The sequence below is a fragment of the Echeneis naucrates genome, chromosome 1 (genome assembly GCF_900963305.1).
Source record: "Echeneis naucrates chromosome 1, fEcheNa1.1, whole genome shotgun sequence".
In the NCBI taxonomy this organism is placed as follows: domain Eukaryota; kingdom Metazoa; phylum Chordata; class Actinopteri; order Carangiformes; family Echeneidae; genus Echeneis; species Echeneis naucrates.
In genome coordinates, this window is record NC_042511.1 from 3,361,819 (window position 1) to 3,379,203 (window position 17,385).

The window sequence follows — 17,385 nt, forward strand, 5'->3', positions numbered from 1 at the left end:
TAGTAGTATTAATGTTAGCAGTCGTGACAGTATTAGTTGTTTTAGTGTTAAAGTGGGTGTTCACGTTGTTCTATCTTTACTTTCTTTAAAAAAAAGGAAAGAAAGAGCTTTTTCTCTCACACACATTTCGTATTTTGTCCCTCAACAGAAGTGTTCGTTCAAAGGAAACCTGCAGAGAGCTATGTCCGAATGAGTTGCAACACCAGCTGCCCTCTGGCCAGCCCTCAAACTGCCTACACCTGGTACCAAAACCGTTACTCTGTCCTACACTCTGAGACTCAACAGTTTGCGGTGTCCCACCAGTCTCATAAAAGTCTATCCTGCGCTGTGAAAGGTCACGAGGATCTGCTCTCTGCTGACATCTGTGAGTGCGAAGCATTTTCAGATCTGTTCATACACTAATAAAGTATTCTTATTAGGTTTCATTGCACATTTTGTTTCTTGCAGCTAATGGTATTTTGCTTTCAGATGATAAACTAGTAAGGTTTTGAATTGGAGCTCTTCATCTGTGCCTCAGGTGTTGTGGAAGGGAGCTGCTGGAGTGTGAATTATGCCAGAAGGAGTATCTGTGCTCTGCAAGGCTCCTCAGTGAACATCTCAAGTCATTACCGGTTCCCCCACGACCAGCGGCCCAGGTTGAAATTTTGGTATAAAGTCAAGAAAAATGGTAAAGAGGACGCTGAAAATGGAGCTGAGGCTTCAGGTCGTGTGGAGTACAACGACAGCGTGAAGAATAACCACATCATGACGATTAAACAGCTGCGAAGGGCCGACTCTGCAGAATATGCATTCACACTCCAAACGGCTGAAGGAACGAATCGGTCTGCCCTTCGTGGAGTGACTTTGGTGGTTACAGGTAACACTTAGAATAAATATTTTGATGTTTTGCTTTTTCCTTCACCATCTACAAGCCTCAATGAAAGTGAATGCAAAATGAAAAAAAAAAATATATATATATATATATATATATTATCAACTGCCAAAGCGAATCTCCACTTGCATCACTGATGTAAACGTCTTTAGCTATTGTATCCTGGTGTGTGAGAAATCTGTGGCTTTTGACACAACAATAACTATCTGTAAGATCCATTTGTGGTATCTCTAATTAATGTGTGTGTGTGTGTGTGTGTGACTGCAGTTGGTGCAGAAAACTGTTTCCTTCATGACGATAGATACATCGTTGTTTCACGTAGTCAGACATCTGATCACCTTTTTAGGCCTGAAAGTGAAATTCATGCCTTCAGCAATGGTGACGGAGGGCCAGAGAGTCACACTCTTCTGCAGCACCAGCTGTCCTCTGAATGAAGACACAAGCTACAGCTGGTACCTCAACACACGACCTCTGACCCCGCCAGGGAACCAAAACAAAGCCATGGTTCTGGACCCAGTCAGCAGTCAGCATGCAGGAAACTACTCCTGTGCCGTCGGAACCCACAACCTCATCAGCTCACGTGAGAGGACCCTCACTGTTCAGGGTGGGCATGGATTATTATAACATGAACTGAAATTGTTTATATGTTAAAATAATATTTTGCAAGGGGAACATGAAATATATATCCCATTTTTATAGTTTTCACTAAAAGTGTCACTTAAATCTGTTTTACTGCAGCTCTCTGGAAGAGGAAGTCAATGGGGATCAATAATGCTGTCAGATTGGCTGCTGTATTACTGATCCCACTTCCTCTACTTCTTTTCCACATTTGGCTGAGGTAACACTCCTGATGGGCTTTGATTTATATAATTTGTTTCCTGTAATCATCTCCTTATTAGTGGCATGATGGTTTGCGTTTTGATTTTCTGGCCAAATTGTACCAAGGAGGAGGAGAACTCTTACCTCCACCGCTGAGCTTAAAGAGGTGAAAGGTGAGCACAGAATTGGAAATCTGCAAACTAATTAACAGGTTTGTTTTCCTTGTGTCAGTTTGTCTGTTTAATCTATTCTGCAGATCGGATGGTAATTTGAGAAGAACTCCGTCTTCTCATGACCGGGACCAGAACAGCAGAGGGAGGACGCGGGGGACCTGCACATGGCATTTTATACAGTCATTCCTCCTCATTAACGTCCCTTTTGGCAAAGGAATGTTTAGAGAAACCTTTGGAGCCGCAGAAATGTGCATAAGATCACAGAAATCTATGGTCCACTCATGAGATGGTCAGCAAAACCCACAATTTTATGTTTTCCCTCTCGGCTGCTTATAATAACTTAGCTTAGCTTCAACAGCCCCTGAAATGAATAAGTCTTCTGCCCCCATGTGGTCAGAAAAGCTTTTCTTTCCTGGTGCTTCTCTAATAGCACAGATTTTAAAATGGAATAAAAGAAAGTTCAGGGCAGACTGTGATTATTTGGATCTTCTATGAGCTACCTCTTATTAAAATACAGCCAAAGCGAGGAAGGATCTTGACAGCGGTGAAACTATCGACTGGCATCAGTCTGAGCTGAACTGTCCTTCCAGAAAACTAGACTAAAAGCAGGGAGTTAAAAGTGACACATAACTGATGTTAGTGCGCTGTGACTCAGCGGATTTATATCGTACTCTAAATGCCTTGTGCCTCAACTGCCTCACATCCTGTTAGCTGCTCTGAAAATAATCAGTGGATCTGGCCAGAGCCGTAGTGATAACTATGCTGACTATGGTCACGTTCATGGCGCTCAGATATAAGCTGATGACTGAACTCTGTGTTTGAAGGAAATATATTTTGCTGATATTTTATTGAGCAGGAAGCAACAATGGCAGACAAATACAGTTTGTTGTTATTTGGCATTCAGGGTGAAGACCTAGATCAAGTTAAAGGGTGTTTTCTTTGAAATATATATGTTTTTGAAAAGGTAAAATATCCTCGAGACTATTTATAGTTTGAGCTATATTTAGAGGATGTGTGAGTTAAGTCATTGATTTTTTTTTTTGTTGCCTTCCTATATATCAAATGTGTTCTGTAATTTTTACAGATAAAATGCAACCTAAACCTAACAGCTGCTTGTTGATGGTTTCATAATGTCCCACATATCAGCAATAAACAAAACCAGTCTGCTGTTTTCCTTGCGTCAATTTATGCCTTCATCAATTTCATCAAGAGAGGAAGGAAGAAAGCAACCCCCCCCCCCCCCCTTGAAAACATAATGAAATGAAAAAGGAAGAGGTGCTCTCGTGATGTTACAGCTCCTGGCTTTGACTACCACCTTCACTCTGACCTTTTCTGGTTTCCTCAGGCTATAGTTTGACTCAATTTTTAATCTTATCAACACATTTTTTCTTATTATTATTATTATTATTTTTTTTTTTTTTTTTAGAACGGAAACTGAAGGATGACAGCACCGATGCTATTGACACAAGTTGGATGTGTTTTTATGGGGTTCATCCTGTGCATCGCAGGTATTATTATCCAATATATCAAAATGCTAAACAATAAATATGTATAATAGTTTAGTGTTACCTGTATAGAAATAATTTGTGTTGTGTTGTGTATAGACGAGCAGCGGGAATTTTAACAAACTGATTAAAACTACTGGAATGAGCTGTTTATTTTATATCACTCAACAGTCAAAGATATAATCTGTCCATATGTTTGCTGATAGAAGCTTCTGATCAAGGGGACAGTGGACAAGCAAGTAGCATCTCCGCCTTAAAAGGTTCATGTGTGGATCTGCCCTGCTTTGCTAAAAATGAGCTGGTAAACATGAGCTGGTACACCATATACTGGAATTACTCAGAGTATGTCCTGGGTGACCTTTCTCCAAATGGGAATGTAATTTTTAACATGTCTGATGAGAGTAACTTCAATCTTATAATAAAAGACCTGAGGGAGAGCGATGAAAAGTTTTACTGCTGCAGAGAAAGTGCTCAGGATGCTCAACGCTGCTGGCAGAGAAGGACTGAGCTCCGTGTTGCAGGTACAGTGGCTGCCTTTTTTTTTTTTTTTTTTTTTTGTTATGATGATTATTATTTCCCGGACACCCCCAACATAGATCCTCATTTTATTGGCCATCATCTCAGACCTGCAGGTGAAAGTGATTCCAGCCACAGAGGAACAGACAGTGACACTAATGTGTACCACCAGCTGTTCTCTTACGGAAAGCCCTGCAGCCTACATCTGGTACAGGAACAGCAAGTTTCTCTATCAGGACCCGTCTCCCTGGTACCAACACCTGGTCCAAAGTGGGGCCCAGGTCAGATACTCCTGTGCTATCAAAGGATACGAGGACCTCAGAGCTCCTGAAGTCTCAGTGGGTGAGTAACAGTGACGTAACCTCAACAACCAGCAACAATCGTCCTAATATGAAGTTCAATAATTGTCCTTTCTGCTTGTCCAGATTCTGTCACATCGACCTGTGTCAATGTGACCTATGCTAGAGGAAAAATGTGCACTTTTCACCATAAATCTGAGGATAAACCCTGCTCCATCATCTATCCCAGAGGTTTAGTCCGTAAACTTACAAACATACCACATGCATATATCACAACAAATAATGAAATGTGTATTTTATCGTCTCCCAACAGACATGCATGTTGAAAAGACAAAGAAGAAGAATTATATCACACTCAGCTGTAACACCAACTGTCCTGAAGCTGACTCTCAAATTGCCTACGAGTGGTACTGGAACAATGAGTTACACACTAACTGTGACGGTCGACATGTAACAGTAGTGAACTCTTTTTCTGAAGTTGTGTCTTGTGCTATAAAAGGTCATACTTATCTGCACAGTGACAGCATCTGTAAGTATGAACCAACGTACGGTCTGTTTTGGAGTTTTTTTACAGTTTTCATCACTTGTTTCAAATATGTTACAGGGGGAACTTGTCATATTTCTAACGGAGATGAGAGGGAAAAGCTGTAAATGCTGATGATAGCAGTAGCAAAACGTATTAATACTAATACTACCACAGATTTAAGGGAGGTGTTCACTTACTTTGACCCTACAAAATATAAGGCCATATAAATAAACCATAAAATTCAACTTGCTTGTCAAAACCACTTAATCACTAAATAAATCTGTCTGTGTTTTACCGTCTTATGTTCACTGCCATATTGAGCAAATGAGCAACTGGGAGTTGGTTTCTGACTTAGTCGTTGGCAGTAAATAGGACTTGCACAGTAAAAAGATGCAGTTGTTGCTAAAGAAGATAACTTTTAGCTGTCACAAAAATTCTTTCATCTTTGTTCCAGGTCCGAGGGATGAACACTGTAAGGCCAATAATTATGTCAGCCAGAGAATCTGCGCCCTGGAAGGTTTCTCAGCAAACATTTCAAGTACACACTCAAGAAATGTATACAGCAAAATGTGGTACAAATTGAAGAGACCCCATAAGAATGAAGCTAGACATTTAACTAACGAATCCAGTCATGCGCAGTATTATCAGAGTGCGGACAACCTTAACATGCTGAGACTGACTAACCTGACGAGGAATGACTCTGGAATATACATGTTCAACACATTCAGATTTCAAGATGCTAATCTAAAATGGAAATCTGACCTACCTGGAGTGTTTTTAGTAGTCACAGGTAAATATTCATCTATACTCATTAATGTGAAAGGAAATCTATGTCCATGAAATAATGCAACATGCTGCACATCGTAGTTTACCTCACGTATAAACATACATAAAAATGTTGAGGTTTCATGCCTCGTATACTTTTCTCAAATGATGATATATCTATCATATGGCAAACATATATTGTTACAAAAATGGGAAAAAGGGAGTTTGCGCTCTTACAAAAGTCCAAAGAAAAATTCAAATCAGGTGCGTAGGCCAAGCAGAAGATCAAGGAGTAAACAAACATTTTAACTACATGTAAAGAACATGAGTATACAATCTGATCCATGGCCCCTGGTCTGAACCTGTGGAGAGGAGACCTGGATCCTGCTTGATGTGTTGTTCTATTCAAAGTTCATGTTACATGTCAACTGAACATTCAGTGATCAATCTCACCATCTTTCAGGCCTGGAGGTGAAAATGACTCCCTCAGCGGTGGTGACAGAGAGCCAGAGAGTCACTTTGACCTGCAGTACCAGCTGTCCTCTCCCGGCCAACACAACCTACATTTGGCACCTTAATGGTGAACCTGTGACCCCCCTGAGCAACCAAAACAAAGTCCTGGTTTTGGACCCAGTCAGGCTTCGCCATGCAGGATACTACTCCTGCGCTGTTGTAACTCCCCATAACCTGAACTCATCTGAAAAGGCTCTCACTGTCCAAGGTGACCAAGGCTTGAAATACTTTTACAGACATCTCAGCATGGAAATTGATGTCTGTAAAAGTTAAAGAACATTTCTTTAACTCCTTTATATTTAATTCATCAAATAAAATTAACACACGCTTAATTTCAGTTAATTATGAAGATTATGACATTAGTAAAAGGCCAAAATATAGAAAGTACTTTTTAATATTTGTTCCATTAATAGCTCATATCTCACATCTATCCCTCTCCAGCCTTGGGAAAATCAGTGCCCATACTGAATGGAATAAAAATGATTCTTCTTTTTGGGTGTGCTGCAATTCTTTTCTGTCTGTGGACAAGGTAGAGAAAAAAAATCTTGTTTCTAGTTTTATTCATTATGTGGATTCAAAGTCTGTTTTGACCATTTTTTTCACGGCACAAAAAATACAGAAAGAAGAAAACTCTGACTTCCACCACTGAACGAAGAGAACCTGGACAGGTGAGAACAAAACCTGAGACCTGGAAATGACTGTTTGTGTGTTTGCGTCCTCAGTCATCTGTCATCGTTACTTTTCAGGAGGATTCACTTTATGAGAGCATCTCACTCGCGGCCATTAATCGGGCAGCCCCGATGGGACCATTAGAGAATTATGAAACTTTATGAAAGCATAATCTCATTTTGGATATTACATATTTGTTCAGGAGCTTTTGCAGAGTGCAGATGAAATGTAATGTATCTGCAAAGAGCATATTCCAAGGTTAGACACACATTTACTGCTGTTGTTTGTGACATCTACTTCCTGCCTCAGTTTCTGCTGGGGTTGGATAGGTGGCTCTTTTTTTAAGTTGATTCACACATCCACTCATGAGGGCCTGTTGCATGTCTATAAAGATTTTTATACTTACATCCACTAACTATCAACTGACTTCCAGGCAGTGAGATGTTGTGTGTGTGCTGCCACTATCAGATAACAAATCTAGTCAGTATTTTGCATCATAAATCGTTTCCATTTATCATTTTATCTTTTCTATATCTTGTCTCATTATTACTTAATTTTTTCCGTCTTGTCATTTTGTGCAGTATATTGAAGTGGATCAGAGGTAAAAGCTGATTGTCAGTCAGTTTGTTTTTGATTTCATTTTCCTGAACTTCAGTTCAGACGTGGAGTGGCTGAGGTGTTTGAAAATATTGTAGGCTTTCTTTAAAATTTTGTTTATCTGTATAGACAGTTACCACTCAATAGCTGAGCTGCCTCCACCACACGACTATGATTTGCTTTTATTTCACTAAATTAGATTTGTTAATAAATACAAAAAATAGGTCCTCCGTGCTGTGGTTTCTCTGCAACAAAGTACATTACCAATGCTGCTTGTTTTTGCTGTTTTTGTTGTCATACATTCCATTTTATTCTTATTTTTCTTTACCCGGCTTAATTAGTTTTTTGTACCAGTAGTATTGCACATTACTGGCTCAAAGCAAAAACATACACACATGTTTTGATATATTTTTTTCTGTTGGCTTGCACGTTTGTATACTTTGCTCTATTTTATGTTGTTCAGTTCGTCTGTTAATCTGATACCTGGCTGCTGTAACAGAAAAATGTCCCCGTCGGGGATCAATAAAGTACATCAATCAATTAATCTATCTATCTATTAATTAATCAATCAATTCATTAATTACTCTATCAATCTACTGTATATATCTTATAGGAAAGTCGATTACCACCTACGTCAGCAGGTACGTGTGACGTCATGACGCCTGGACTGACGTCGTACGTCCTTCCGGTTTTCAGGATCCTGTGCTGGATCCGTCTGTGCTGCTGTCGACCGCTTTGTCTGAGCAACGCGCCGAGGCACGATGGACAGCAGAGGCTACGGTTCCGGTAAACACCCGCCGCTCAGTCGACACGTATTAAACCGTCGGAAAACCGGCGTGCGTGACGTTTTTTTCCGTGGCGGCAGCTGGAAAAGAGTTTTTTCCGGTTAGCCGCAGTTCGGAGTGGCGTCGTCTCAGCCGTGTTAGCCGTTAGCTTATTCACAGTTTCAGCCACAGCAGCTCGGCACCAAGAGGCGTTAGCTTACTATTAATGATTAATCGGCCTGCTGTTGTAGTAGCATCTGTGTTAAAATATATATATTTTTTTTGAGAAAAAGAAAATGAGCTCGTTGTCTTAACATTTGTTGAAACATGGCTAGCTAAGATCGTCGGTTCAGTATCTGGAGTGTTTACATGCTAACATGCTAACAGCGTCGCACGGCCCGTGATCTTGTCGGAGCGGGGCGGGTTACGCTGTTTGTTGGTGGTAGCTGGCTATTTCTGTTAAGATGGAGTCAAAAGAAAGCAACAAACCTTTAAATGGAGGTTATTAAAATGGCCGCCTCGATGAAAATAGGTGAAAAGGTTATTTTTAATCTACAGCCCACAATGCTGTTCACCGAGAATGAGGCTAATCTACTGCAGGAGCTAAACCAGTGAAATCCTCTCAGCCAGGTTTTTTTGTTGTTGTTGAATTGGTGTGTTTGGGAAGTTGCCATCTTTTTTTTTTTTTAAACTCTCAGTATAATTGCATGTTTTCTTTCATCCCTTGTAGGCTACTCCAGCTGGGGAGGTGGAGGCTCAGGCAACAGAGGTACAGAAATCAGTGAATATCCTCCTGCACAGTGTCCTGCTGTAGGCCTTTTCATTGGTGTGGGTTTTTAAAAAAAATGAATGCTTATTCTCATTACTGTTCGAACTGTTTTAGACATGTAATTAAAAATAAGAAGGGATGAAAAAGTCAAGGAGAGAGGGACATTAGTTTAAGTCATCTGAATAGGTCATTTCCATCAGTTATATTTTGATTAAATGACAATTTGTTTCATTACCGCCTCTCCTTCCTAACTATTTTAGGTTCTGGTGGCTTTGACATGTATAGCGGAGGTTATAAGGACTCGATGTCTGGTCTTGGGGGCTATGGGGGAGGAGGCGGAGGAGCAGGAGGAGGCCACATGAAGAGAGGTCTCTTGGGTGCGTCCCTGCTCTCATCCACAGGGACACATGCAGATGCCGTAATTGCCAAGATTAACCAGCGCTTAGACATGCTCACTCAGTTGGAGGGCGGGATGAAAGGAGGTCGGGATGACAGGTATTTGCTTTTTTGGTGTTTTTTTTTTTTTTTTTTTTTTGGATCCATACGGTCTTCATTCATTATATTGCTACCACACACCCATTCATTAAATCTCTCACCAATCCCTTTAATGGGTGAAGTTTAATAACATAGTGTCGTAATGTGGCATTCCATTGGTTTCAGTAAATGTTTTGATTAACACTTCTGTTTGGTGTAAAAGATGCTTAGGCCTTCTGATGCTTTTGGTAATCCAAAAGTAAAACCTTCTTCTAGTGTGTGTCCTGGAGTAGAACTGAGTTCTGTGAAGTGTCAATGTAGCTACAGAATTAGTTTTACTGTCCTAGAACGGTGAGGCTCCTCCGGGAAATTGAGCTGTTTTAGCCTGGTATTGCAGGTATTTACACTTCACACTGAGCTTTGGGTTAATTATGTATGCCTCAATTCCTGTTTGGGATGAAAAGGGTGAGGTTTGCTCACAGGCTGCATTTGAATGCCTTAGCATCTGAGGAAGCTTCAATTGCTACCCGTTTGCGTTGTTGTTGTTGTTTGTCTGATTGCTGGGGGAAGTGTTGTCATTCTTCAAAACCATAGGTGTTGTGAAAACGCATGCCCCCTCATTGGAGGTGCAACTAGAGGCCACTTTTTTTTAATTTGGAACGTACTGACATCCTTGCACATGAAACCAGTCCATTTTGACATAGCAACCCTTCAACATTGCTTTTGCCTTGACTTTGTGTTTACTTGTATATACACTCTGCTCCTCTCATCCTCCATGTGACCTAACCCTGTGTTCTGGCTTTAGGTTGCACGAAAGTGATGAGCTCTCAAAGAAAAGCTTGATATTTCTTTGTCAAGCTGAGATGTGTAATTAAGGTTTGCCTGATGTTTTTTCCAAAAAATGCCCTTTATCCTGGAAAAAACCCAGTTTACATGTCATCCCCCTTCTTGAGTAATCACTGTAATCCAGTCTTTCCAGGATATTTCACCACTCGCACATGTCTCAGGGCATCACTGGTTCTGATGGACCATGTTCATGCCTATTAAAAGATTCACAGCCTATCCTTTGAACAAGGAATTGGGTTTAAGAAACTGCATCCCCTTAGTCTGCAGGATACTGTTTGATCTCCAACAGGAAATGTGGTTGGATGAAACAAAACTAAATTGATAAATGACAAAGACCACAGCCAGAAAGTTAACTTGTTTTGGATCATTCATTTCTGATCTCATGCGGTTAATGAAATAAAGCTGGGGCTGACAAGAAACCCAAAGGAGAAAGCGAGACCACGGAGGAAAAGCAATAGCAGGTGGAGAAATCCAGACCTGACTGCCCTCCCTGCCTCCTTTGCTCTCTGCTTTTCTCTATCAATCCTCTCCCTCCCTCTCACAGGTTTGACCAGTACGAGTCATTCGACTCACGCTCCTCTGCCCTCACCTCCTCCCGAGATCTCTACAGATCTGGCGGCGGTAGCTATGGTTATGGTGATGGCCGTGGGGACAATCTCCTGTTGGGTCAGCGAGGAGGCTCGGGCTTCGGAGGGGGAATGGGGCTAGGGGGAGGAGGAGGCTTTGACAGCCCCTCCTCTTCCTATGGAGTCGCTAAAATGCGACAGACTATGAGGGAGTCCTTCACCAGTGGCCAGGGAGGAGGTTCTGGAGGTGGAGGATGGGCTGGAGCAGGCCGACGTTCCCCCAGAAGGGGTGGAAGTGCCGGGGGTCGAGGAGCTGGAGGACGGTTTGGAAGCCGCAGGTCTGATCCCGCTCCATTAGGCGGTGGACGGGGAGCTGGTAGTGGTGGCCAATCCCACCACGGCCACTCTCCAGGAGGTGGTAGAGGCAAGCTCCCATCCCTCCTGTCCAACCACATGTACCCTGAGAGTGGGGGCTTCCACCAGGGTTCCAACCAAGGGCCTCACGACTTTCCTGGGAGGCACTTTGGAGGGGGCCCACGGGCTGGCCGCCAGCGAGGCCGCAAGAGACCCCTCAACAAAGTAAGTACCTCCAGCCAAATAAGACCTCCTCAGACACTGGGCAAAAGTTAAGCCCTTTCTGATTCCCTCCTTTTTGTTCCCTCACCCAACTGGCAAGTCAAGTCAGCCTTAAGTGCAAGTACCCGCTATGTGCCTTCTAAAGGAATTTGTCCCAAACAACCCCCGACACACACTACACATTACTTGGTCATAGAAACTGGGCCCACCTTTCATTTAATGTGGTCAGAAATGCTTCAGGGAACAGCGCTTTAGTATAATAAAGGCAAGTGACTCCCCACTCTGCCCAGTTCTTTGTCTTTTTTACTTGTTGCGTTGTTGATTTCACTTTTTATTTTTATTTTATTTTGTTTTTTTTGTTGTTTTTTGTTTTTTGCCCCAATTCTGGGTAGTCTTAACATAAGGCGAACAACCCTGATGAGGAAATGTCTAAAGAAGACATGTCAAGCCTGCTAATTGGTCTTGACTAGCATTAGCATCTAGAATTCATTGATGTGTTCATAATGAGTTCTAGTTGTAGTCTCTTTTTTTTTTTTTTTTTTGCCGTATAATGTTATGTGAGTGCAAATTGAATTTTTTGACTGTAGCAGGTGAAGCCACAACGTGACGTCCAGAAAAAGAGAAAGCAGACGCTCACTGAAGCTGATGAGCCGGAGTCGAAAATAAACAAGACAGAGAGTGCAGAGTCAGAGGCTACCAAAGGTACCGCCTGAAATAAATTTGTGCTGTTCGGCAGCTGGCATATATATTTTTGTCTTGATCTAATGTTTGTGCTATTGCTTTATAGAGCCAGCTGAGAAAAATGGTGATGACAGTGAACCAAAGACTACTGCTGAGGTGAGTGGTTGCAGGTGATCTTTTTCCTCTCCAGATAATGGCCCGTCATGCACGTGTTAATGTTCCCAGATGAAAAAACCTCTGAATCACTTGATCTAATTGAAGAGTGCCATGTCTCTTCAAATTGTATTAACTGCTTGATGAATGATGCTGATTTTGAGTGTGGCCAAGATTAGCTGTCGATTATGGCAACTTATCACAGGGGTGTTCCTAAACTGGAGTATTGGACAGTTCTGAGGCAAAGGTAGAAAAAAAATGACTGATTACAAGCCAAAAACATTGTTTTGCTAAAGTAATTATTAAAAATAAAAGCTGTTACAGGTTATAGGTGACTTTCTAAACAACAGGATGCTTTTCTTTACAGGATTCAAAACCTGCTGAAGATGAGGAAGGAGGTAAGCCAGACATTTTTTTTTATGTTGTCTTTTTCTGTCTAAATAAGATGCTTGTCTTGTATTAAAAGGGCTCACGCTAATCTTGTGATGTAAAACTTCTGCTCTTGTGCTTATGGTTAGCTGCACCCAAGCAGGAGGAAAAGAAAAAGCCTCTGGGCAAGCAAACCTCAAACCAAGGTCAGGACAAGCACCCAAAAATGAGGAAGAGAAGGGGCTTCCTAGAAAGGTGAGAGAACTGACTAAATAACCCTTAACTCTGCTTTAGGATTTACAATGTCCACCTCCTTTATCGCTGGCTTCCTCTTTCTCTTTAACTCAATACATCCAGACTGAGAAAAATATATTCTTAATTTAATCACTTCCTTGTTGATATGAATTTGTCTATGAAATACTTTGTTGCTATGATTGTTTTTACTAGCCATGCCTTAAATAACTGCTCATAATTTAAATCCCTCCTCACTTGGGTTTCACCTACTTTTCATTCTGATTATACCGATTTCTAGTGGGTTTTAGGACTAAGACTCTGAATTCTGTTTTCAGGGTGATGTTTGCATGCTCCGTCTGTAAGTTCCGTTCGTTTTACAAGGAAGAAATGGAAACCCACCTAGAGAGTCGCTTCCACAAGGACCACTTTAAGTTCCTTTCCAGCCAACTCTCCAAGCCTACAACAGACTTCCTACAGGTGACTGAGATTTGTCAATACATGACATTCACACCTTTTGGGCACAAAATATATAAGTACAGGGGGTGGTACTGACCCAAATCCTAGTTTTACAAATTGCATCCTTCTCACCATTCGAATGCACATAGTTACTTTCCATGTTGTCTGGTTATGGATGTGAAAAGCAACAGATGGCATGTCCTAAGTTTTACCTCGCAGTTTCACTCTGAAAGTAAGACTGGAACCACAAACACACACACGTACTGATTTCGCTTTGAAGGCCTCAGAAGTTGCTTATTTTAAATATAACCAAAGTTTAACTTGACTGGAGTCTCTGTTATGTTATCTGCCACATGTGAATACGGGAAGTAACTCAGGGTGTACACTCTGTGGCTTTGGCTTTGTAGGAGTACTTGCAGAACAAATTTAAAAAGACAGAGCAGAGGGTCAGCCAACTGGAAAACCACAGTGCTGCCATCTGTCAGGTGTACAAAGAGCAAGACCTCACCAGGGGTAAGTAGGTTGTTTCTGTGCGGGGTCTGAAATGAACTTTTTGCCAAAGTGGCTGGTAGGTGTAAAAAAAAAAAAAAAAAAAAAAAAAAAAATCCACTGCCCAAGCACATTTTTCACCTGTCAAAATAATAACAAATTGTTTTTTTTTTTGTTGTTTTTTTTTTTTTGTTATACACATTCCTGTCAGTCCGTTTTATTAACATCATATGGTATTATGCTGAATACAACCATACGAAGGAAGTCAGTGCAAAATTTTAAGCCAAGTCGTTAATTAATTTTTCAAAATGAGGGGGAAATCCCCCTTATTTGCCTTTTTGTATGTTTTTTTTTTTTTATTATTTATTTATTTATTTTTATTTTTTATTTTTTTTTATTTAGGCGGGCTATTACTAGCAAACTGAATGAACATTCTTACATCCCCTTAAAAATTTTACTTTGAGGGCTACATGTTTACAGTAAATCTACCTTTGATGTGTGGCGAGTGGTAATTTCAGACCCCGTTTCTGTGTGTGTTGTTCTCCCAAGACCCAAAAAGTTTAAGTGATTGCTGAATGCAGACATTTTCACCTTTGTAGATCTTGGTTTGGAGCACTTCATGAGGAAAGTGGAAGCAGCTCATTGTGCAGCATGTGACCTCTTCATCCCCATGCAGCCCCATCTGATCCAGAAGCACATCAAGTCTCCTGACCACAACTACAACCGGAAGGTATGGCTGATCATCGCATCCTTCCTCCAGGAAACTCATTTCCTATACTAAATTGTGAAATTTTTAATGGAGTTCGATTAATGTTTTTGTTTTTCTTTAAATGTTTTGTGAACTGTCCTGATTTTTTTTTTTTTAATTATATATATATATATATTCAAGGGTATGATGGAGCAGTCCAAGAGGGCCAGTCTGTCAGTTGCTCGCAGTATCCTCAACCACAAACTCATTGGCAAGAAGCTGGAGAGTTACCTCAAGGTGTGTACAGAATCACGTGTCAATGCAAGTTTGTAATACAAATGCAAACTTTTTGGAGTGTATACAGTATTTAAGTATTGTAAATAAATACAATAAATAAATACTTGGACCAGATTTATTTGTGCTCCCTGTGTGTTACTTACTATGCAAATATAGTTAAGGATAAGAGTTTGTGGTCACCACGTTTTTAACTGTAGTACAAGTGAAAGCAGTCTACCGTTTGCAACAAAATAGAGTATTATTTGTTCTAAATCTGAGAAGAATTGTATTTTTAATTTTAAATGTAGGGTGCTTTGACTTGTTGAAGTTTTTGCAATGCGCATCACCACAGACCATGCAGACTTGAGAGATTTGAGTCAGACTTCAGGGACACTGCAGACACATCTAATAAAGTTTCTGTTTTTGACAGGGTGAAAACCCGTTCATTGGTAACCAGGATGACCAGGATCCAGAGGACTCCATGGTTATGGACGTGTCAGAGATGGAGTTAACCACTGAGATAGGTGATGGTCAGACGGAGACAGAAACCGTCAAAGATGAGCCAGAGGCCAAAGGAGAGACCAGCCAAGAGACAGTTCAGGGTGAAGAGTCAGCAGCAGAAGCAGTATCAGAAGCAGCAGCAGCAGCAGCTGAGGAAAAGATGGAAGAGGAGCTAAGAATGGAAGGAGGGGAGGAGCACGGGAATCCGGAGGAGGAGGAGGAGGAAGGGTTTGAAGTTGAGGATGAAGAGGATGAGGAGGGATATTTGGTGCACGATGAGACTGAAGAAGGATTACATGGTGACCTGGAAGAAGAGGAGGATGAAGGAGTGGAGGCAGAGATTGGGGAGGAAGACAAGACTCTTGAATGACTTTTTCCCCCTCAGTGTGATGCCACGTAAACGTCTCTCTGGACCATACAGTGACCCCCACTGTCCCATTCAACACAATTTCATTACCAGGCATATTAAGAATTGCATACCTGCTCCTAAAATCTTTCACCTTACAATAACTTGTATGTCAGTTTTTTGTTTTTGTTTTGTTGTTGTTTTTGGAAGGAAAAGTTTTGCATCTTGGGAAATATTATTCACTTTCTTGCAAATAGGTGGATTACAAGATGAGGTACAGTTGCTGCTCTATGTATGCCAACCCGTTGTTCCTCAAAGTGTTGGTAGACTTTATTTTTTTTTTTTTTTTTGATTGAAGAAAACCAGACTCCCGGTTTTCCTCATTTCCCACCTTAACCCCACTAACCATCCTCCTTCTCTAGCTCCAAATGAAAACACAGGTTAGATTTATCAGTCTTCATTGAAAAAATGTGAAGAAAATCTGGAGGAAAAAAAGTTGACTGTATTTCCAAGACTGTCAAACTGTTTCACACATACTTTTTTGTGCCTTTTGTTGAAAATATTCTTCGTTTAGATTTGTCTAGAATTTGTTAAGAAACATGAGTATTGAAAAGTTGAGATATTAAGTTCTAATCGAAGTTGACAAAACCTCATAGCATTCTGTCTGTTGCCAGCAGTTATAAAGAATGGATGACTTTTCCCAACCTTTTGGTATAAAGATCAGGGTGGGCTTTTTCTTCTACAGCTGAGGTGACTGACATAAATGACTGTCAGACGAACTTTTGTGATATTTGGAATGAATATCAGTCTTGTCTCCAAACTGTTTTGTTTTGCTCTGAATAAGAAATAAATTTGTTGACTAGATCACTGTTTCACTGGTTTGCATTAAAGATTTTAGTGTCATTTGCCTAATAAAGGGCTGTGAATTTAAAGCAAGATTGTCAAAAAACAAGAGCAAAAGAAGTCATTTCTTAGTTGGATGACAAATGTGAATTATTTAAGTTCAACTGGGAGGTTAGTTTCTTTCCAGTTTCAGTGTAGCACTTAATAAAAGTTCTCTTGATAAAACATCTCTTGTAGTTCATTGTTTCCATTTATTGTATGACAAGCAATAGTGAGCATTGTCACTTAAGTTTGAGTTACAACCCAGAAGTATGTTAATTTGTAGATATACCAGTACACATTGTACTATAAAGTTTTGTGCTAGAGCAGTCAATCTTTTTCTCATATCAAACATACTTAACCTCGGGTCAAAAACTGATTACAGTTTGCTGTAGGGGGTGTAATTACTGTACAAAATATGCAATTTGCACAGTGACTACCAAACCCTTCCATACAATAGTTATGTAGTTAGTGATTCACATTTACCACTAACCTCATTCTTCTGTCCTTCATAACTAAATACTGGTAAATCAGTTTTGCAGCATTACATGCATGATTTAAACCATTGAGAACCTCACGACAAAGATTTTTCTTTGAGGCAAAAAAAAAACAAATGAATAATAATAAAAATAAAAAATAAGACAATGGGTGGCTTTGTGCCACATTTTTGTGGTGAATTGTGATGTTAATGTGTAACAAGTCCAGTTTATTGTGCAACTGACATCCTAAATCTTTAATGTTATGTTTTGTTTTGTTTTAATTAGAATTTTATTTGATTAGATTAGATTTGGCTTTATTTATGCCAAAGTGGGGAATTTCACTGTGTTGACAGCAGCTGCAGTACACAAACACACACACACACACACACACACACACACACACACACATCCAGGGCACATAAGTGGACTATATAAAATATACGGAACGGAAATACAGAAAAAAAAAATACAGCGAAAGGGACGTAGATTACACAAGTACATTACAAATAAGTCCGCAACTGCGTAAATGTGTACGTCTATTGGGTAAAATGTATCTCTGTAAGAGGCAGTGAATGAATATTTA

At 40.4% G+C, this 17,385-nt stretch overlaps 2 protein-coding genes across 2 annotated transcripts; both read left to right on the plus strand.

Moving 5' to 3' along the window:
* The first annotated feature begins 5,299 nt into the window (after positions 1-5,299).
* On the plus strand, positions 5,300-6,520 carry LOC115044731 (carcinoembryonic antigen-related cell adhesion molecule 6-like). Its single transcript, XM_029503965.1, has 3 exons — positions 5,300-5,499; positions 5,938-6,195; positions 6,429-6,520. The coding sequence occupies exons 1-3, from the start codon at positions 5,376-5,378 to the stop codon at positions 6,518-6,520; spliced, it is 474 nt and encodes a 157-aa protein (XP_029359825.1). The 5' UTR covers positions 5,300-5,375.
* A 1,419-nt stretch (positions 6,521-7,939) lies between these two features.
* On the plus strand, positions 7,940-16,305 carry akap8l (A kinase (PRKA) anchor protein 8-like). The gene is made up of 13 exons (XM_029511806.1): positions 7,940-8,039; positions 8,748-8,786; positions 9,047-9,281; positions 10,651-11,251; positions 11,836-11,950; positions 12,036-12,085; positions 12,450-12,480; positions 12,601-12,706; positions 13,021-13,162; positions 13,549-13,654; positions 14,230-14,360; positions 14,520-14,615; positions 15,025-16,305. Exons 1-13 carry the CDS (start codon positions 8,015-8,017, stop codon positions 15,463-15,465), a joined length of 2,118 nt encoding a protein of 705 aa, XP_029367666.1. The 5' UTR covers positions 7,940-8,014; the 3' UTR covers positions 15,466-16,305.
* The last annotated feature ends 1,080 nt before the right edge of the window (positions 16,306-17,385 follow it).

Coding starts and splice junctions, on each gene's coding strand:
- LOC115044731 (XM_029503965.1), top strand. CDS start 5,376: ATGCTGAGACTGACTAACCTGACGAGGAATGACTCTGGAATATACATG. Junction 5,500..5,937: donor AGTGTTTTTAGTAGTCACAG/GTAAATATTCAT, acceptor ACCATCTTTCAG/GCCTGGAGGTGAAAATGACT. Junction 6,196..6,428: donor AAAGGCTCTCACTGTCCAAG/GTGACCAAGGCT, acceptor ATCCCTCTCCAG/CCTTGGGAAAATCAGTGCCC.
- akap8l (XM_029511806.1), top strand. CDS start 8,015: ATGGACAGCAGAGGCTACGGTTCCG. Junction 8,040..8,747: donor CAGCAGAGGCTACGGTTCCG/GTAAACACCCGC, acceptor CATCCCTTGTAG/GCTACTCCAGCTGGGGAGGT. Junction 11,951..12,035: donor AGAGTCAGAGGCTACCAAAG/GTACCGCCTGAA, acceptor ATTGCTTTATAG/AGCCAGCTGAGAAAAATGGT.